This window comes from Chinchilla lanigera, unplaced genomic scaffold, assembly GCF_000276665.1.
Source record: "Chinchilla lanigera isolate Chin_1 unplaced genomic scaffold, ChiLan1.0 scaffold00141, whole genome shotgun sequence".
In the NCBI taxonomy this organism is placed as follows: domain Eukaryota; kingdom Metazoa; phylum Chordata; class Mammalia; order Rodentia; family Chinchillidae; genus Chinchilla; species Chinchilla lanigera.
In genome coordinates, this window is record NW_004955542.1 from 395,955 (window position 1) to 417,615 (window position 21,661).

At 42.5% G+C, this 21,661-nt stretch overlaps 1 protein-coding gene across 5 annotated transcripts in view; it reads right to left on the minus strand.

Annotated features, from left to right (window-relative positions):
• Positions 1–5,126: 5,126 nt before the first annotated feature.
• The window catches only part of Sept2 (septin 2), a 43,224-nt gene continuing 26,689 nt past the window's right edge, over positions 5,127–21,661 (minus strand). For 4 of the 5 annotated variants that reach the window (XM_013508105.1, XM_013508103.1, XM_013508104.1 and 1 more), the window contains exons 5-13: positions 20,253–20,376; positions 19,009–19,143; positions 18,715–18,832; positions 14,405–14,506; positions 13,880–14,025; positions 12,286–12,369; positions 10,336–10,393; positions 8,720–8,838; positions 5,127–7,088 (exon numbers count right to left, since the gene is read on the minus strand). In XM_013508105.1, the coding sequence (XP_013363559.1) occupies positions 8,737–8,838; positions 10,336–10,393; positions 12,286–12,369; positions 13,880–14,025; positions 14,405–14,506; positions 18,715–18,832; positions 19,009–19,143; positions 20,253–20,376 (869 nt within the window). In that variant the 3' untranslated portion in view covers positions 5,127–7,088; positions 8,720–8,736. The remainder of the gene's footprint in view (positions 7,089–8,719; positions 8,839–10,335; positions 10,394–12,285; positions 12,370–13,879; positions 14,026–14,404; positions 14,507–18,714; positions 18,833–19,008; positions 19,144–20,252; positions 20,377–21,661) is intronic. The other variant, XM_005411134.2, reaches the window with a different exon arrangement.

Genomic DNA, 21,661 nt, shown 5'->3' on the forward strand with positions numbered 1-21,661 from the left:
GCCCCCGCGCCGCGCGCCCGACGCGACCCCGCCCTCGCCGCGGACGCGCCGTTGATTGGCCTGTGGTGCACGGGGGCAGAACCTCCCCCGTGATTGGTGAACGACGGAGATAGGGCGGAGTTTGGGGAGGACAATGAAGTCAGTGCAAATCTGTGCAGTGACTGGGTGTGCTGGGCGGAGCTTCGACTCTCTCCGCTAACTGGGTCTGGGGGCGGAAAAACGTTCTCTGGGCGGGGTCTAGGCTCGCTAGGCGGGGCAACTCCTGGCAGGCTGGGATGGATGAGCGAACGTTCTCTGGGCGTGGCCTCCGCTCACCTAGTACTGGGCCTGATGGGCGGAGAACTTCGCTGGGCGTGGCCTTAGCTCTAGAGAGGACCCGGCCCGACAGGCGGGACTTCAGTTCGATGGGTGGGGCCTCGGCTCGAGGGGAAATCGCTTCAGCACCCAGGCACCCTTCCCTCTCGCCGCCTGTCTCTTTCTAACTCGCACCCATGGCTCACCTTCTGGGTCTAGCCGGACCTGTGGTCCACCGACACCAGGAGCCATGGCATGGTCGCGAAAGAATACTGTAGAGAAGACAAGACGGAGCGGAGAGGCCTGCGATGCTGCCCAGCACCCAGGCAGTCTCCGCGGTCCCTGACCGGCCTAGACGTCCCCACTGGGAACGGAAACGTGAGACCAGATCCTGGGCCTTGCACACCTGTGACTCGCAGCAGTACAGTCGTCTCTTCCTTGAGGGGGTTCACTGAACCCTAAAGTACGCTCGCGGACCCCACCCTGTGCCGGCGAAGCTGGCTGATAACAGCTGTCGCAAATGTCTTCAAGCTGACTCCCGGCAGTGCTCTGGCCTCCCAAGGAGGCCCGACCGTCTTCCACCAAGACAAGGCGGGAGGACCCCTGACCTATGTGGAGGGGGACGTAGGGGATGCTGGCAGAGACTCGGCCCTGTGGGAAGGTCTTCAGTCCCCCACCGCTAGAGGCTTTCACACCAAGCAGTCCCAGGGACAAAGAACCCGGCTTTGGCGACAACCATCCCATGGCATGAGCCCAGTGGACTGTCCTCGCCACAGAGAACAGACCCTAAAGTGGCACACTTGCCCTCGGACAGAGGCTGGGTTGCTGACCCCATGAAGGTAGTGGGACATAATTAACTGTCATCCGTTCTGAGGTAAGGAGCCCGGAAGAACAGAGAACGAATAGAGGCCACAAACACGCAGAGAACTAAGTGGCAAAGCCCTACTTACTACCCAGGGGCCTGGTGCAGCTCAGGAAGTACTGACAACAGCTGTAAGGCCAGGAGCCCTTTCAAGCCTGCGGAGGTCAGTACAGAGACATGCACAGCCAGCCCGAGGCTCAGGTTGGAGGCATCCAGGCACCGAAAGGAGGATAGCAGCTAGGTTTTTAGTGTCCTTTGATAAAGTTGTAAAGCTCTCCTATCTCTCCTCACAAACAAGGAAAATAACTAGAAATTTCTTCTTAGATACAGTGCACTCATTCATTTGTATCTGCAATTAATTAGTAGTTGTTGCTACATTTTCTAATTGATGAATATGTGTCACTGAAATCGTATTGGTGCTAATTTTTATCAGATGTGTCTCAGAACCTTCCTGGATGGTCTGAACACTTAATTCCAGTCTTTTCACTTTCTTTGGGCTGAGCTTTCCAACAGTTAAGCAGTCCTGATGTCACTTATACAAATCATTCTTCCTGATTTCATGCCCAAACACTGTTGTGGCTGTGAATGTTCCTAGAAGCCACACACTTTCAAAAACACAGTAATACAAATGGCCAATGAGTACATAAGAAATGTTCAGGAGGTCTAGCCATTACAGATGCAAATTAAAACAACACTGAGATTCCATCTTATTCCAGAAAGAATTTCCATCGAGACTCAAGCCAGGCTTGATGGTGCACACCTGTAACGCCAGCACTTGGGAGGCTAAGGCAAGAGGATAGCAGTGAGTTGGAGGCCAGCCTGGGCTACATAGCGAGACCCTCTCTTAAAAAAAAAAAAAAAAAAAAAAAAAAATTTAAAACAAATGCTGGCAATGTTATGGGAAGAAGGAATGCTTCATTGCTGGGAGGAATATACACTTGTACAACCACTATGGAAATCAGTATGGAGATGCCTCAAAACACTAAAACTAGCAATTCCATTCCACCCAGCTATTCATACTCTTCTGGTATCTCCTACAAAGACTTAAGAACACCATACTACAGTGATACATGTATACCCATGTTTATACCAACACAACTCAGAAGGGCTAAATCTTGGAAGTGGCATACATACTGTGAACAGAAGAATGGATAAATAAAATGTGGTATACACAATGGAGTACTACAATGGAGCCACAAAGAAAGATAAATTTTTTAAAAAGATGAATTTTAGTCATTAGGAAAATGGATGCACCCTGCGATCACAATGCTTATTGAAATAAATCAGACACAAATATTAAATATCATATGATTCCTCTCATATATGAGAAACTCAAAGTATAAATAATGTAAAAAGCAAAATAAAAGATAATAGGAAATAGGGAGGTAATCTTTTTCCAGATTGGAAGAGGATCTAAAGATAGAGGGAGACCAGAAGGAGGGGAGAAGAGGAAATAAAAAGGATTAAGATTCTGTGTATACAGGTACCAACTCCCCACAGTAAATATTCATTATGTATCACAAAAATATACTAATCAAAAAACAAGAAACATGGAGAAGGTGCAGTATGCTTCCCAGGGAGCCTTGTCCCCCGCCTTGGCTCAGGCTCTTGTCTCTGCCTCCCTCCTTGTGCTGTGTCCTCCCCTAGGGGCAGGGAAGCAGATGCCAGCTCAACCGCTGTGCCTTGCCCGGGTACCTTTAAATGTATTGTGAAGTTCTCCTACAAGCGATAATGGGGACTCCATCAGAAGATAAATTAGTTCTGTGGCCTCTCTTCAGACTTGCACTAGCAATGATAGCAGAGAGGAAGACAGCAGGAATGCTAATGCTTAGATGGATCTACTGGGGGAAAATCTACTGCACTGACTTTGTAGTAACTTGGATTGACTGCTACTGACTTCGTCATTATGGATGTTCCTGGACTGGTATAGTGAGAAGAGTTTTATCATGGAAGTGTTGAAGAGGGCAGCTTTCTCTATCATGGTAAGCAAGTGGATAAGATATGGAAAATTTTAAGAAATATTCATTTAGGCCAAAAATAAAAGAATTTTTTTGGTTTTGCAGGCTTGACTGTTTTGGACTTGAGACTATTCTAAAACTGGAACGTAAGGATTATAGTTTCTTAAACTTTATGCATATATACGAGAAATATCACCATCCCCTTATTCTTTTCCAAAATTACTTTCTCCAATGATTAGATCATTATATTATACTATATTATATTATATTATTTTTTAGTAGCTGGAATCAAATGCAGGACCTTGTGCTTGCCAGGAAGGTGCATGTACCACTGAACTATGTCTCCAACCCCATACATTTTTTTAACAGCCTATATAAAATGCCTGTATCTTTTTATTTTGTACAATAGTGTGTCATCATTATGCAAAAATGTTTCTAACTGAATAGCTAGAAAATCACAGCTGGTTTAGTATTTTGCATTTCTTCATTAACAACCATGGACGTTTTCTGTAGTTCTCTTCATTTCAGTTATCATTCGAGCATGATTTGACCATGACCATGACTGATTGACTGGGTTTAAGTTATTTCTTTAACTAATTTCTGTATCTAAGCACTTGCTTAAGCTCAGTTAGCCTTTGTATCCAAGGATTCCGGATCTGTGAATTCCATACACTAAAGAATTAAAATATTTAAAAAATTGTATCTGTGTGCACTCAATACTTACAGGCCTTTTCTTCTTGTCATTATTTCCTAAAATACAGCACAACACCTGTTCACATAACACTTTTATAGCAAGTTTCATAAATAATCTAAATTTAAATTATGCAAGAGGATGGACATATACAAAAGTAGTCCAGCATTTTATATAAGGGATTTGGGGATGGCCAGAGGGATGAAAAATTAAGATGATTAAAATCATGAAGGGGCCTGTGGGAAAAACATGTAGGCCCTCAACATAATGTGCTGAAAACCACAAGATGTTTAGACTAGTAAAACGTGTTGTGTCCAACCACTGTACTTTCCCTTGCCCCAACAAACTGCTTAGCCTTTGTACAGTTTCTTACCCAAGCTGTTTTTCTTATGCTTTTCCTACTCTACCGCCTGGTATTCCAAATAAAAGCCAGAGTTCTCAGTTTGCAGCTGCTGCTTTGAGATTCGCTAACTTTGGGTGTTCTCCTTGGGACAGTCCCTCTGAGCCTCTGAGTATCAGACCAAGTCTCTCCAAGTGATCGTTTCATGCTCCATGCTACCACAGTCGCACACAGTGCTAGGACTTGACCATCTGCAGGTTTTATCTTGAGGGGGGTGTTTCCATACCCAATGCCCCAAAGATGCAGAGGGATAGTTGCGTTAACATCCATATTTGTTGTAGTTGGCTCCCTCACCTTTGTCATATGAAGTACTATTAACACGTTTGAAATACAGATGTGTTAAAAGTTTGTGTACTTAAAGCAACTGACCTTTTCACTTCACCAGTTATTGTATCATTATATTCTCAAGAAGTCATTGGCTCATCTGAGAGTTCAGCTAATAGCCATCTACAGTTGCTAGTATTCATATTTACTGAATTTATTTAGTGTACTTGAAAGTTATTGGGAAGTAAGACAGGAAGAAATGATAAAATTTTCTCTAAATGTTTAATCAATTCTTCCAAGACAACATATTTAAAAGTCAAAATTTTACTCATTAATAATACAGTTTTTATTATATGCACAATTCCTAATATATTGAGCTACTTTTTCTGTGTTATTAATCTTTTTTCTGTGCTATTAATCTTATATTGAATAACTTTTTGATAATTCTAAATTTAGTTTGTATTTTATATAAAAGAAAGCACCTCATTGATTATCCTTTTCAAAAAATTTCTTTGCTGTTTTGGCTTTCTCTTAATAGAGCTTTTAGAATCATTTCCCAAGTTATAAAAAACTCCACTGGAAATTTTATTTCAGTGAGATTAAATATTTAAACAAAAAAAAAAAAAACAAGAAACAATTAGAACTACTAAAACAATATCTAAGCAACAGTGCTTTATTGAATAAAGATTAGTTTCAATGGATACAAAATTGCTGTGTAAAGTAAGTGTTTTAAAAATACATTTCTATAGATAGAGATTATCTCTTAGTAAAAGAACAGTTAGCAAAAGTGTATGTTTAGACTTGGACAGCAAAACAAAAGGGAATTTAGAAATGTGACCAGGTATCCCGCCCAGCCCACATGGCTGTCATCAGGTGCCTGTGGGCCCCATGCAGTACCTACTCAGACATACACCGGGCTTACACTGACACCTTGAGAATGTTTTTTTTTTTTTCCTTTCTTACAGCTTTTTAAAGCAGTTAATACAAGTCAAATAACTGCCTTTGGACGAGAGTACTCTAAAGTCAAGGAATACTTTTCTCTGTAGAAACTTCACACAATGAGCTTAACCATACAGCCTTTGGCTCTTCACAACCCTTGTAACCCTTCTTGACCATCTCGCTATGGGGTTTTTTTGGCCAAAACAAAATAAAACCCCCAAGTCCCTGTGTCTCATCACAAATCAACCCTTTTCTTCAGTGCAATTCCTACTGTAATAAAACGAAAATACTAAACCAGCACAACTGCTGTCTTCCTCACTCTTCATTCCTTTCTGTGGTCTACTTTTGTAAGGTTAGGAGAAATGGCAAAAAGATGACTCCAGAGTATCTCACCAGCAGTGAAGAGGGAAAGGGCAGGAAGGTGAGGCCAAGGCCACAGTGCAGAGAAGACAAATCAGGTGCAGTTTTAACTATGGGCACCTGGCTACCAGCCTATAGCCCAGATCAAAATTGCCTTTCACTCTATAGGCCACATGGAGAAATGTGTCTTATGCAAAATGAAGGGAACGACGGGCTAAAAACAAATGAGACAGTCTGAACACAAAAAAATAAGACCATTGCTCTTTTCATTTCAACAGCAAATTATTTAAAAAAAAAAAAAAAAAAAAAAGAACAACAAGGGGATGTTCAAATCACAAAACCCTGTCAGGCATCTGGGCTTCATGGAGCTAAGGCATTCTGGCAGGAACACTACCCAGTAACCAGTCTGGAAGTGGGGGTATGCCAACCAAAGAACTCCAATTTTCACATCTGCAGTTACCGATAATACATTAAAGTGCAGTATAAAATATGAAAAGGCTGGTTTCTTTAAAAATTGTTTCTTAATTTAGTTGTGTAAAAATAGTATACTGACACTTATTATGTAAAAAATCGTTGCAACATGAAACTGGAGCTCACAGCTGCTTTGGTTTTCTCTGCAGCACAGCATAACCAGTAACTGTGGAGAATATGATAAAAAGTGCTTGTGTCAAGTTTCCTGCAAAGGTTTGAAAAATGACTTACCATTAAAATAGACCCCTAAAACACTTATTAAAAAGTTATTTATGTATAAGCAAGTGTCGCATTAGAAATTCTGCTCTATTTGGTGAAAGATAACCGTGCATAGAAATTAACAGTATTAAACTGTAGCAGTGAAGGGTTCAGGTGTTGCACAAAAAGAAAACCAAGGAAGGTAACAGGTTCACACAGTGTGACCTAGTGAGCAAATGGCCTGGCACCAAGTCTACACAGCCTTCTGTCAGAGGTACATGTCCATCACACAGAAACACTCTGGTTAAACCTGCATGGTCTAGATGTAAATCAGGAAGCTACATCAAAAAAAATCTAATATTCACTATACATGCTGACTGATTCTCAGAAATCAATTCTAACATTAGTGGTTAGTTAAGAGGACAGAAAATGAAAACGCATTCATCTCAAAAAATATAAAGTGTAACATAGCAATGAAATGCAAATGTTAAACGTATATCATACAAAAAAAGAAAACCCATCAAAAATTTTAAAAACTGAATTCTTAGGCACAGGTACTATATATGTGAGTGGGCACCCATCCAAGGATCTCAAGAAAATCTGTAGCTTAACATTCAACTGGAATGTATTCTTTTTATTCAGGAGTGCTACCTAGAAAAACAAAACAAAACATAATGTCATTTATGAGGTACCTGAAATTAGAAGCACTGTGAAACTGGAACGTATACAGAAATAAACATTAACTTTATATGTCTAAAGTACAACCTTTGTAATGCCTTAAATAAAAAAAAAAAAAGTAAGATCAGAGAAAGTAAGCAAGTAAGCAAAGCAAGCAAAAAGTAAGATCAGAGAAAATGAGCAAGCACCTATCACTCCCTCCTGCTCAAAGAAGTCTACCCCTGAGTAGTCCTCATTTTACTCTACCCAGCAGGAACCACGCCTGGCCAAATTCTCGCATCAGGAGGCTCTGTCACCTATTAGGTGACCACAGGCTAAGAATTTTAGACTCCTGCAGCAGCACTGACTTCCTTATTGGTCAATGTGGACTAAGCACCCACCTTCAAGACTTTTCTAAGGTTTCCATGTGCCATTTGAGAACCAGGTGGGGTTAAACAGATCCTCCCCTTATACCAACCCCAGTAAGCTTCTAAGGGCAGAGGCTCTGTTTTGCAGACCAATGCCCCAGCATGCCTTGTAGGTCCTTCCTGAACCCCTGTCCATCTGTCATGGAGGCCTCTGTACTCCTTGCTTTCTGTGTCACTCACTGCCATGTGTGCCACCAAGCCCAAGGCACCTTCCTGCTATCCCGATCCCTCTGGTGCCTCCAGAACAAGGTTCTTAGAACTGCACTGGAGACCTTCTCCCTAGTTCCTTGCTTCCCAACAGATCTCTGCCACCACAACCCTTGGTCGTATCTCCTGCATGGCATTGGCCCCCATCCCTCCCATCTGAAGTTGCCATCATTCTCTGCTTTCCTCTGGGAGGTGATGGGAGTAGTCACTTTGATAGCTCAGCATACCCGCCCCAGACAAAGACAAAGCAAAGCTGACATTTGCCTTTCTGGTCTAGAGTTCCTGGTCTCAACAGTTCTTTTCTGGCAGGTTAGCAATTTTTGAGAGTCACTCATTGGAGCCGAGCTGCTCCAAGGAACTAGAGGTCAGCAAGGTGACCCTCCCTTATCTGTTTTTTTTTTTTTTATTTTTTTTATTTTTTTGGTTTTTCTCCAGTACCAGGAACCGAACTCATGACCTTGCGCTTGCCAGGCAGGCGCTTTTGCCGCTGAGCTAAATCCCCAGCTCCCCCTATCTGTTATTAATTCTCCTCCATGGTGTCATTTTTGATGTCCACTAATTGTTCTAATTCTAATCTTTTATTTTCTATCAAGAGATATTTTCAGGATCAACAAATTTCCAATTATATGACTAAGGGTAGTATCGTAAAATTTTCTTCTTGTATGAGTCCATATTCGTAAGCTTCAAAAACATGCAAAGTCTTTGCTAGATAGACAGTGGCATCTGAGAAGTAATTTCTGCCTTTTAGGAGCAATCCCTTCTGAGTTCAAGATAGTAATGTGGTTAATGACAGAGCCTGAAAAATGCCAACCACCAGTACGACTTCAGGAGGAGCCTGTCACATTCAAGTTGAGCCAAAATGGGAACCCCCAGTACCAACTGCACAATTTCCAGGCTGATAGACACCAAGATCAATCTCAGAGACTTGCTAGTCTGCAAACTCACTTCCCACGTGGTGCCCGACAGCCCCAGTGACTGTCTCTGACTTACGTGTTCACGCACACACCTCACACATGGTGCCCAAGAGCCCCACTATCGCCATCACCACCCTGCATCTGCATCTGCATCTGCGCCTGCATCCTTGCGATCATCTCTTGCATGCGGCGGAGCTGGAAACACAGTGCACATTGGGCACATTACTGGTGTTCAGTTTGTTGTCCCTCAATATTATTTACAGATGTTCTGTGAGCCATTAAATTTTAACTTCTTTGCTTTTTTAACACATGACATGTTAAAATACAAGGAATTCTTACAGATCAGTAAAAAGACTCAATAGAAAACCAGGTACATGATAAAAATAAGCAAGTCAAATAAGACACAAATAACCAGAAGCAATAATTAAGAAAAATACGAAAATGAGATTTTTTTAAACCCAAAAGACAGTGAGTTTACCTGGTGGGTAATGAGAAGCGAGAGAGAATGACTGAGCTTTTCTGCAGGGCAATGAGGTATGTTTATCCTTACCAACTTTTACCACTATGGCTTGTGTGTGTCAGGGAGGCAACCTGGAAAGTACTATGAAATATTTACTCAAATTTTCTTCAGGTAGCTGGGCATGGCAGTGCGTATCTGTAATCTCAGCACTTGGGAAGCTGAGGCAGGAGGACCACTGTGAGTTCAAGGGCAGCTTGGGCTACATAGTGAGTTGAAAGCTACCCTGAACTACACAGGGAGACCTTGTCTCAAAAAACAAATAATCTTCAGGTAATCCTGTGGCCACGGCTTTAACATTTAAATATGTGACCCATGGTGAGTTAACCCAGTTAATCCCTGGTGGCCACATCACTACTGGACAATCTGCACTCCAGTTCCTTTAACAGGTCTGGGTGCTCCTGATCAATACTGCTTGTCTCCTAGATGGCTGCCTATGTGACCATGTTCTTGAGGATTTTTGTAACATGTAAAGCAAGCCTTGCCCCTGTGTTTCCCGTGCTTATTCCTTAAAATAGAATTATTAAGAAAGAAAAAATACTGAGCAACCACATACAATTCCTGTTGGGAATTTTATAATTGTACTAAATCTAGAAATTTAAAGAAGTGTGAGCTTTAATTGAATCCCACCTACAATGTCATGTCTACTGTAATCTTTTTTATTTCATTTTTTAAGACAGGGTTTCACAATGTAGTCCTGAAAGAGCCTGAACTCACAATATGGCCCCAGGTGGCCTACAATTCATGATCCCCCTACCTCAGTCTACTGAGTACAGGGATTACAACCGTGTACCACCAACTCTGGCCTACTATAATCTTTAAAAAATATTTTCAGTAGTTTTCTAATTTGTCCCTCCATATAAGCCCTACATATTTCATCTCAAATTTTTGGTAATGGATGCAAATGGCAGTTTCACTATTTTTCAACTGCTTATTATCTATGTACGGGGCAAATGATTAGTAACATTACGAAAGTCTTTTCCCAAGTTTTTTAGCTAAACTGCTACTGGAGGTTAAGTGAGGTAATATATGTAAAACATGTATATTATTGCATACAGTTATCTCCATTTCTTCTCAAAAAATTAAGGAAGAAAAACCATCAGAAGTGATATACAAACTGTTTTCAGACATAAACCAATCAGCTTTAGTCATAAGAAAAATACTTTTCTACTTACCTCAGCTTCCTTTTCCAGCAGGATCTGATCTTTATTCATATCCTCATTCTCTACTTTCCTACAAGTAGGAAGAAACTGTAATTACAATACTGCAACAAATATGTTCTGATTACTGACAACTAGAGGAAAATATTTACTTGAGAATTCTGAGAAGCATCTGTTTAATACTACAATTTTTATTTTGTAACTGAAGACAAAATGAGTAAGGGAACAGACAAAATAAAACGAAATAAAATTTTTAAAAAAGGGAACAGAATGAAGAAAAAGGACAAATCCCGCAGACTTAATAAAGTCAGGAGACTTCCTGTATTCTGATGCTTGGACAGCGCTCTTTTGTTACTCTCACTCTCAGGACTGCAGAACAAATGTGCACTGGAGAAGCAGGGCCCAAGTGAGTGAGGAGCCCAGCCCTGCAGACAGAGTGCTCCCAATGCACACCGGACTGCAGTGCACAGAAGGCCATTCCTGGCAGACTGCTGCTTGCCTGCCTGCAACCAGTTCTTAACCTCTAGGTCCCAAATTAACACAGTAAATGCATACAGAGACTGAACCCAGGCCCTGTGCCACAGAGCTAACTGAGCTATACCCTCAGCCCCTTTTTATTTCATTTTAAGATAGCACCTCCCGCAAACCCTGAATTTCTGGTTTGTTTGTGTTTTCAGTGTTTCTGAGTCAGGGTCTCACTATGTAGTTCAGGCTGGCCTCGAACTTTATCCTGCTGCTTCAACCTCCTGAGGGTTGGGATTACAGGTATATGCCACCATGCCCAGATAACCTGGCACTTATAATCCTCCTTCCTTTTGCTGAGATTACAAGCATGGGTCATTGTGCCTGGCAAGCTAGACTTTAATGTTTACCTCAGTCATATCCACAAATCTATTGAAGTTTGAGGCCAGCCTGAGCTACAAAGTGAGTTCAAGGCCAGCCTGAACAGCACTGTGAGACCCCACCTCAAAAACACCCCCTGCAAAAAACCCCACAGATACCACATAAAAATGTATTAGGAGAAGGATACATGTCCACAATGCCAGTACTTAGGAAGCTAAGGTAGGAGGATTTCCACAAATTCAAGGCCAGCCTGGGCTGTATAATGAGTTCAACACCAATCTGAATTATAAAGTTGAGAACTGGTCTCCCTCTATTTATATATGAGAAAAGGTGAAAGAGGGTGGCACTACAATTCTGCAGAGCTCCTGTTCTGATGACACCCACAGTGGCCTCACCCTTTCCCGGGGAGCTATGGTTCTTAATGGCAAACATGTTTGTCATTCGGACAGAGGGATACCTTCGGAGATGTTCTAATACGAGCCTCTGGCCTTCTTATTCAGCTATTTTTCATGTGCACATTATAGAGTAATTGTTTTAAAGGCTACAAAAACATGATTTCACAAACAGCAACTTTCTTCTCTCAGGTTCTGAGGAGGAAGCTCACTTTTTTTGAGCAGGGTTTCAAGCTAGCCGGAAACTCAAAGTGGTCCTCCTGCCTCAGCCTCCCGAGTGCTGGGAATACAGGTATACACCACCATGGTGGGCTAGGAAGGCAACTTTTAAAGTAGTTGCTTAGTGGTCAAGAAGGCTAAGCTGAAGCCAAGTATGGTGGTACATGCCTATACTACCAACACTCTGGGAGACTGATACAAAAGGCCACCCCAGACTACACAGTGAGTTCAAGGGCCCCTGAGCTACACAGCAAGGCACTGTCTGAAGAAATCAAACCTAAACAAACAAACTAAAAGCTGGATAGGATAGCATATGCCTGTTATCCCAGCACTCTACAGCCTGAGGCGGAAAGATTGCAAATTTGAGGTCAGCCTAAGCTACACCTTGTCTCCCAACAAGAATAAAAAAGTAAAAACAATAATTTAAAAAAAGGCTGAGCTGGACACACAGAAGAGGAGAGAACACAGCTTGAGGTAACATGATACAGAAGAGCGGGGATAGTGTAACAACCTGCCGCCTCTCTTAAGCCTCTCCGAACGGAAGTTTTCATAGTGAAGGTCCTGGGTCACTTCCTGTAGATCTTGCATGTGGGTGCTAAAAGAGAAAAGAAAAGCACTACAATGGCTGCATGCCTGTGATTCTCACGGGAAAACACAATTACAAAGAACATACAGCAGTACACTAAAATCTCCCTAGTACTGGGAAAACTGCACACAGAAGTTACTAGAACGTCAGGGTGAAGGAGTCTGGCCATGGTAACACCTACTGAGGTCATACTAAGTCTCCCTTATCACCACAGCAAATGACACTGGGTGAGTCCTCTTCACTGGACCTCTGCCATGGCATTGCCAGTTCCTGCATGAGGCCACTAACACTGGGGGAAGATTTGAACAGAAGTGTAAACAGACTGTAGAGTAAACAAGGTCTGTACTATAACATACTTCTCAAAGATCTTATGGGAAATATGCAGTTCAAATCTTCATTACTTAAGCTTGAAATTTACATATTAATCTCACATCACAAAGAATTGGCTTAAGCTATGGACAAGACTATGAAGTACAGCCCAGGAATGCTGAATTAAAGCTTCTCTTCATTCTTTTTTTTTTTTTTGGTTTTTCTCCGGTACCGGGAACCGAACTCACGACCTTGTGCTTACCAGGCAGGCGCTTTTGCCGCTGAGCTAAATCCCCAGCCCCCTTCTCTTCATTCTTATAAAACATTCATGGCTGGTGTTTTTGCCCAGCATGTTCAAGAACTTATTCAGAGGAACAAACACTATATGACATTCCTGCTGGGACAGTGTGGATAAGAATATCTTACTTCCATTTACTAAGAACTGCTTATTGGTGCCATATACAGCAATTTTTAGCTAACTAAAATATTACTTTATTCAGGCTCTTGTACTTTTCTTATTAAGGCAGTGTACTTATGAAGAACTAGTCTGACTTTATCAGCACATGCTGAAGACAGGTGTTGAAATATACTGCTGCACACAAATGCGTACAATTACATTTTAATTAAAAATAAGGAAGTGTACTAAGCAATATGCTTTCCTTTAGCCTCCTTTTTTCCAACAGGACCACTGGAGTGAGGCTTTATTTCAACAAAGCCTGTGCCGCAGCACAGGGGCAAGCGGGTGCTACCCTGGACCAACCTCTGGCCTCTCTATTTAAGAGTAACAGCAATGCGTGTATCTTGCTATATACGAAATTCATTCTTAAAACAAGTCTATTTTGGTAGCCAGGCTTGTTACAGCTGCTAAAAATGGATGGAAATCTCAGGCTCCTTGGGACCATGCAGTGACAACTAAGGCTGAGGGGCAGGGGCAGCTGCTCAGTGCCCACCAGAGGCCTGCCCCTTTCCTTGCCAACATGGAGGATCTTAGGGGAGGTCTAGTTTGGTGTCCCTCTGGCATCAAAATCGGAGACAGTAAGGCACAAGAACATGTGCTGAGCTACAGGCCACAGGAGGAATAAGCTAACCCCAGGCTAGCCACTCAACACCGGCTACCTCCATGCAGTACGAAGGTGTTGTAGATGCACCCTGAGGATGATGACCACGCACACCCACAGCTCAGCCATAGGTAGGAACACTACTGTCTTACATGAGCATCGTTCTCAGCTTCAGAAAATCGTTATGTTCGGGGTTTTCCACCTCCACAACACCCCAGGGGTAGAGGCGACCTCTGACCTTCTTGCCTTTGGCTTCAATCAACTGGTTGGATCCAACCACAGAGAATGGGATACTGGCCTAGAAAGAGACACAGGGCAGATGAGCTCCACACAGGGAATCCCAATGTTTATGAAGAACCTAAGAACCAGCACAGTTTTGGCCCACTGCTATTAATTACAAATTTTAGCTGACAACTAAGGCACGCATGCTTTACTTCCAAGTGTCAGACACTTTCCACACGGGACAAATTAGAAACAAATTAAACCTGTAATAACATTTCCAGGCCTTCAGTGAAAGCTATGTCTAAACATATTTGAAGTAAAATTACTCTTGGCCAACCCTACCCAGACAATCTCTCATAGGTTAAACCCTCTACAAGCGAGCCCTTTGCCAAGTGTTCCCTCTGAAATGCATGCATAGGCAACAGTGAACAGGTGCACCCACAGCCAGTTCTCACCTTGAGAAGCCTAGTTTGCTCTTTAAAGTCTTCATCTTCATCTGATTCTGCATCAGGTAAGTGATAGATTTTGATATTATGTTCTTCAATTTCATCCAGAATCTAAAAGAATTACAAAACCAGGGTCAATCTGAGCAAAGTGAATATTATTTTAATCAAGTCCAACTCATTTCTAATAAGAAATATCAGAATTATACAAAGGCAGTAAGGAATCATATTGATTCAAGTTATTTTCAAATGATTTTATGAATTGCTACAGAGGTATTTATTCTTGAATTTTAAGAGCTTTTCTGTTCATAACAATAGTATTAGCAATAACACATTACCACCTTCAATGGGCAAAGCTGTAAGTATCTAAAGCTGATGGCCTTAGCACAATAGCCTTACTGAAAAGCACCCCATAATCAGCCTCAAGAAGGGACAGGACCAGGAGAGACACACGAGATGTCCCTGGGCATGAGACCGAGAGGAGGGAGAATCAACCCAGGTAGAAGAGCCCCCTAAGAACAGCTTGGAGGGGAGAGGTGTGTTTTGAGAACAATAAATCCACAAGGTAGACTTTCAGACATCTAAGCAGAGAGTTTCTAGAACACCAAGCGAGGGCCTAGGGCTCCTGATTTACAGGTAGCAAGCAACCAGCAGTGAAGTCCTTCAATCAGATCCATCAACCAGGCCTAGAGGAGGAAAAACTGGGCTGGAATATTACTAAGCAGTCATTTACAAGCTACTGATTAAGACTTAGCCCAGCAGCCACTGCAGCCTGAAGTTCTGCCTGCTCTCACTGCGACCTGTGCCACCAAGAGGAAGGGCCAAGGAAAAGGATAAGGAAACACCCTGGCCTCCACTCTGCACTGGACTGGTTCTTTGATCATAAGGATTAAAGTCCTTTTGGATCTTACATGACCAAAAATCTGTCTTTCTTAATTTAGGACTCCAAAACTCTATAAACCCTTTCTGAATAGGAAGAACTATTTCATCTTTGAGAGATACTGAGCAATAAGCACAAGCTCATTCTCTGTCCTTATCTCATGGTTCCTGGCCTACTATTTATCCCCGCCAATCCCACATCTATGCATGGCGGCTCAGTGAGCAAGAGGTGAGATATGTGAAATACCTGTGAATTCCCTAAAAGGCTTTGGTGCTGACAGGCTTTGAGGAAGGGACTGCATCATGACAGCTCCTGACTTGAGCAATGATCAATCCACTGATGAGACATAATTTGATACCATTACTGGGATGTGATGGAAACAGAAGGTAGAGCCTGCTTGAAGGTAGTGGATCAAGGGTAAAGGACATTAGGAACTAGATCTGGTCCCTGGCCCCCTTCTATGGCTCTGGCTCTCTCTTCCTCCCTCCTCTCTCTCTGTCTCTGCTTCCTGGCTGCCGTGAGTTGAGCAGCTTCCCTGAGACATGCCTTTCCACCATGTTTCTGCCTATTCCATTACCCTGCACCTTCCCAACACCTTCCCAGACTTAAAAGCAACAGAGCCACCTGACCAAAACCTCTGAACCTGTCAGCTGAAATATTTTCTCTGATTCTCAAGTATTTTTCACAGTGATGAAAAGCTAACACAGTAGACTACTTAAAACTGGAGAAGAAGAGTTAGAAAATGATGGCCCAAACCAACATGTTTTCAGTCTGGGTGACAGAACTGTAGGATCATTTAAAGACAGGGAAGTTGGAGGACAAGAGCTCATGGGGTGGAAAGCATACTCCTGACTGCACACACAGCTCACATGAATAAGTAAGATCCTTGGAAGGCAAAGGCAAAAGCCACAGAGCTGATATGAGCACAGCAGTATTAGGGAATACTGTTCTCAAGGGGTTGGGAAGGTGCAAGGTAATGGAATAGGCAGAGCGCAAAACACACACAGTGGCCCCACCGCCAAGTAAGGCAGGCCCAGTCCAAGGGCAGAACTGCTGGCAATTTGTGATAGGAGAACTGCAGTTCGATGGAGAGAAGCCAGAGTGCAACAAGGCACAGGAAGGGTGAGCAACAGCCTGCAAGTCTCCATGCCCCTTGGCAGGATGGGAAGAAAGGCTGCACAAGTTCTTCAGAAAAGGCACAGCCTGCAGCCCTCGGGAAGAAATATGAGAAGGGACACGCACCACAGTATTTCAGTTCACCTCAGACTTTGTAATCTGGTCCTCTACGCTTTTAATACTGGATAGGAGATTACGATTAGAGTCTTCTAACCCTGGTATCCCCGCTACTCTAAATTAATGAAAGTACCTGTTTTTTTTCTTTTTCTGCAGTATTGAGGATTGAACCAAGGGCCTAGTGTACAACAGCCTAGCACTGTACCATTGAGCTACATACATGCCTAAGACTTTTTACTTTTAGATAGATGTTACTAAGGCCAAGGTATCCAGGATGGCCTCAAAACTGTTATTCTCTTGCCTTAGCTTCACCCGGCATGTGCCGTCACACCTAGCCAATGCTTAAAAATTTAAGAAGTATCTGTAAGTCAGTAATAAAGCACTAAAGAAACACCAATGGGCAGCACACACAAGGACAGACACACACTCACCAGCAGTCAAGGAGATGTAAATCAGAATGAGATCCAACATCTACAATGGGAAACACTTACAAAACCTAATAACCTATCAAGAAGAGTTTCAAAAGAGTCAGGTGGAGGGCAGATGACACTTTGGGGAAACACTTTGTTACAAGCTTATTGTGGAGGGAAATTTTAAAAATTTAAATATGTATTAATTTCTGTTTGAAGAACTTCTTTAACTTATATAACTATGAGTAGATAGATGTGTACCAAGGTTCATTACAGCGCAATTACTGACTTCCTAACTGTATGCCTACAGTATTCTCTATTTTTAGAAGACAAGAAAATAAAGCAAAGATTCCTGCTCTCAGGGACCAGAGGTGAGCAGTGAAAAGCCACGAATGCACTGAGGAAGTGCTTCACGTTGTAGGCTAGAGTACTGCAGGGTTGTCTATGAAAGGAGTAAAATCACAGTCAGTTTAGTTATCTGGGGGAATAATTTTCTAGAAAAAAGGGATTACTAACAATAAATGCCCTAAAGTAGAAACATATTGAGTCTGGAGCACCAAGAGGCAAAGTAATGGGAAATTTGGTCAGGATAAAAGGGGGCCAGAGCAAAACAAAAAAGGAGCCAGATATTTATCAACAAGGAAATGAAAAAGCAAATTATAGTATATTCATACTATGGAATAATGTGCATCTGATAAAAATTACAGTAGCACTGTATATAATGGGGCTTATATTCACGCCTATAATCCCAGCATGAAGGAGGTTGAGGTAGGAGTATGCATGAGTTCAAGGCCAGCCTGGGCTACATAAACAAGTTCAAGGCCAGCCTGAGCTACACAGTAAGATCCTGTCTCCAAAAAAAAGTATAATGATGTGATTCTACTCTATAAAAATAAAAATATACATAGGCTATGTCCTGGAAGGACAGAACTGTTAACAACGGTTGTTTCTGTGGGTAATTACTTCAGAGGTCAGCATGTATAGACTGTTTGGATTTTCTTATTTAAAATTTAAATAACTTTTAAAAATATCCAGCATCATCAACAAAAGCCTTTATAGAGGTGCACAGGACAGGGCACCAACTCGGGGCACCAGAGTCAAGCTGCTGGAGCAGCCAGGAGGTGAAAAACATCAGTTGGCATACAGCTAGGGAGACATCTTTACAACCTAAACACAAGGAATTGTTCTGCACAGGTACACTCTATGTTTCTGTGTTACTGGTGTTTGCAGTACTGGGGACTGAACCCAAGGCCTTCATATTGAGCTACTGGTATATCCCAGCCCTTTTTACTTTTCATTTTGAGACAGGGTCTCATTCAGTGAGTCATTAAGTTGTACAGTCCAGGCCCTTCCTGCCTCAGCATTCCTGAGTGCTGGAAGCACAGGCATATGCCACCACACCTGGCTTAAAAATACCCTTAAATCAATTTGGGTATAATATTAGAACCTCAAGAAGGAGAAATACTTCCACACTTGGTTCATTTCCCTAACACTTGAGGGATCTCCTTGCACTTAGCCAACTTCCACTAATTGAGGGTACTTCTTATCTAGGGAGAATTAATAGAGATTTGATACTTTCATGAAAGCAAAATGTTAAAGCAAACTAGCGAAAGCTACAAGGTTTAGGGTTTTTTCAATTCCACAACCAAAATGGAAAAAAACAACGAAAAAAGCAGGGCAAATTCTGCAGCCTGCCCTTGGCACCTGGGCAGTGCAGCATCTGCCAATGCCCTTCTTCCACTGCTCCAGACAGTTGCCTCTGGCACCTGGTGGAAGACTCAGCAGCCGCTTGCACTCACCCTTTTCTTCAGCCGCTCACGCTCCTTCAGAGTGAGAGTGTCGGCCTTCGCGATGACAGGCACGATGTTTACCTTATTGTGTATTGCTTTCATAAATGCAACATCTAAAGGCTTCAGCCTAAAAATAATTGCAGAACAATCACATACAGGTACTTAGGAGAAGAATGGGGAGAGCATACAAATCTTTTATTCTCTCAAGTCTTCTCAATTCTTGTATTACAGTATGCAGTTTGGGAGAATCTTGTAAACTCACAAGAAAGGAAAATCAGGTTTCGGTGGTAAGCAATCCCTTACCCATGTCCAAAAGGTGAAATGAAGTAGAAGCAGCAGTGCACCCTGTTGTCAATGATGTGACGCCTGTTCAAGCCACTCTCATCGTGCAGGTAGCGTTCAAACTGCTCATCAATGTAGGAGATGATGGTCTTAAAACTAAAACACAAACCTTGGCAGTCATCATGGGATACAAAGACAAGAAGTCCTCAACTTTGAGAAAACAATTTTTTTTGCCCCTTCCCAGCAAATACACATATTGCAATGGTTCATGTTAACAATGAGAACAGACTGACTTCTCAACTTGGCAAAATGGAGGTTTCTGGAAAGTGTGCTGAGTGTATCTTTCCTTAAGTGCTGGGGACTCAGCAGCCTGAGTGGAACAGGTTATGAAGTGTCCAAAAACAAGAGGTACAGGAGACCCTTGGTCCACAGCAGGATTGTGTGAGGTGCAAGCAGGACAGCATGACTCAGGGGACAGTGAAAAAGGAGCCTGCTGCTGTACAGAAAAGGCCAAACAAGCACCTTCCCTTTCCTGCCTTTCCTTACCAAGTGTTTTAAACTAGATGCTTTATGCTGATGGGCTCAGAATCAGGAACAAAAGTGGGATTCTTGATGTAAAACAGGGAGCAGGCTGCTCTACCTTCTTTTATTTCTTCATTCCCTTATATTTAATTCAAATGAACAGTGCTTACAAGCACCCTGACTCAAGCAACTTGCACGGTTTCACTTCCTCTTACAGGAAGAGATCCTTATCTGTTAGCCAGAGTTCAAATGAAGATGTTTCCTTTAAATTGGCAGATTATGGATAGTTGGCTTCTACATTTGTGTGGGTTTGTGTTAGTATCCTGTGGATTGAGCACAAGGCCTTCACAACGAGCTATATCTCTATCCTTTTTTCAATTTCAGGGTCTTGCTAAGTTGCTCAGGCAGGGTCTGAACTTGTGATCCTCCTACTGTAGCCTCCCACAGTACAAAGATTACAAGTGTGCATCAGTAGGCCTGGCACGAGCTGCTTTTTCACCTCAGATCTCACTACAATGCTCTTAGGAAAAAACACTCTTGTCTGTAACATTTATTAAAAATGTATTTAATCATATTTTAAAATAATATATAATATTTCAATTTTCAGTTTTATTAGATATAACTACCCTCTGCCTAATGACTACTCATTAACATTATAAACTTCAATATATTAAAATAAATCCAAGTAAACACATGCAGAGTCCAAGGCACTCTGGGGCTCTGCATCCTCCTGGGGTGCTTACCAATCCCTGCAATTGATGGCATCCCCATAGCCAGGTGTATCCACTACTGTCAGGCGCAGCTTAACCCCACGCTCTTCAATCTCCACGGTTGAAGCCTCAATTTGGACAGTTCTTTCAATTTTCTCTAGAAAAGAAACAAACTTAATAGAAAATGTACCTTAAAATTAAGCCACTGTGCAAAGAGGAGAAACTACCTGTTATTAATGTTTTCACAATGAACAACTTAGAAGATCACTACCTTTCTTTGTAGGAGGGTTCTCAGAAGAGCACAGGGACACAGCAAGAGACAAGGAAGCCTGGCTACTCCTCCAGTTGGCAGGAGACCTTGGTATCATCCATGTAGCGCTGGTTTTAGGTGCATGCAGAATGCAAGAGTTGTGGGGTCAGGAAGACTTCCACCAAGATTTTAGAAGAAGGCCTTTGAGACCAGGCAGTGTGCCCCGGAGAAGGCAGCATGTAAAGCTGTGAATGTGAAGCAAAAGATGCAGTGGAGAGCCCAGAGGATGCAGAGGCCAGGAATGTGGATCATTTCTGGAAAACTGCAAGGAGGGAACAGAACCAGCCCAAGAGAGAAGCCACGGGAGCCACAGCCACAGCAGTGCCATAGGGGCAGAGCCACCTAAGTCCACTGGAGTTCACATCCTGCCACAGATGGCTGGGGATGCTGCACACAGACCCACAGGACTTATGTTTGCCCTATTGGGTTTTGGACTTGCTTTATTCCCACTCCTTTCTATCCCCCTCTTTGTACTTTTTGGAAAGAAAATGTCTTACCATGTGCCATTGTATTTTGGAAGTGTTTAACTTTCTTTTCGCTTGTACAAGGGTTCATATCTAAGAGTTTGCCTTAAATCTCACAGGAGACTTTGGACTTGACTTTTCAGCAATACTGAAACTGTTAGGACTCTGTAAACTCCTAGAGATGGACTAAATGGTTTTTGCATCAAGTGCATGAGACTTTGCAGAGCTAGGGGAAGAATGTTATGGCTTATATCTAGATGAACCCCCAAAGACTCACGCAGTCATTTTCAGAGGTGGCCGGATCTATGGTATGTGATGCTGGCATCAAGGGTGCAATGCTAGGATTAAGGGTGTGAATGCTACCCACCCTAAAGGTGGGTGGCCTGGATAAGATATAAGGGACAGAAAGAGGCTTGTTGCTTACTTTGCTGCCTTCTGACTACTATGAAATGTTTCTCTTCTGAGATGCCCCTTTGCCATGCCATCCTGCCTTGGAGCCAGCTGACTATGAACTAAAACCTCTACCAACTGCGAGCTAAAAAACCTTTCTTCCTTTAACTTTGGGTGTGGAGTATTTTGTCTCAGCAGTGAGAAAACTAATACTTGTTATCAACGTTCTCACAACAAACAACTTAGATCACTGCCTCTCTTTGGCAGAAATGTGTCAG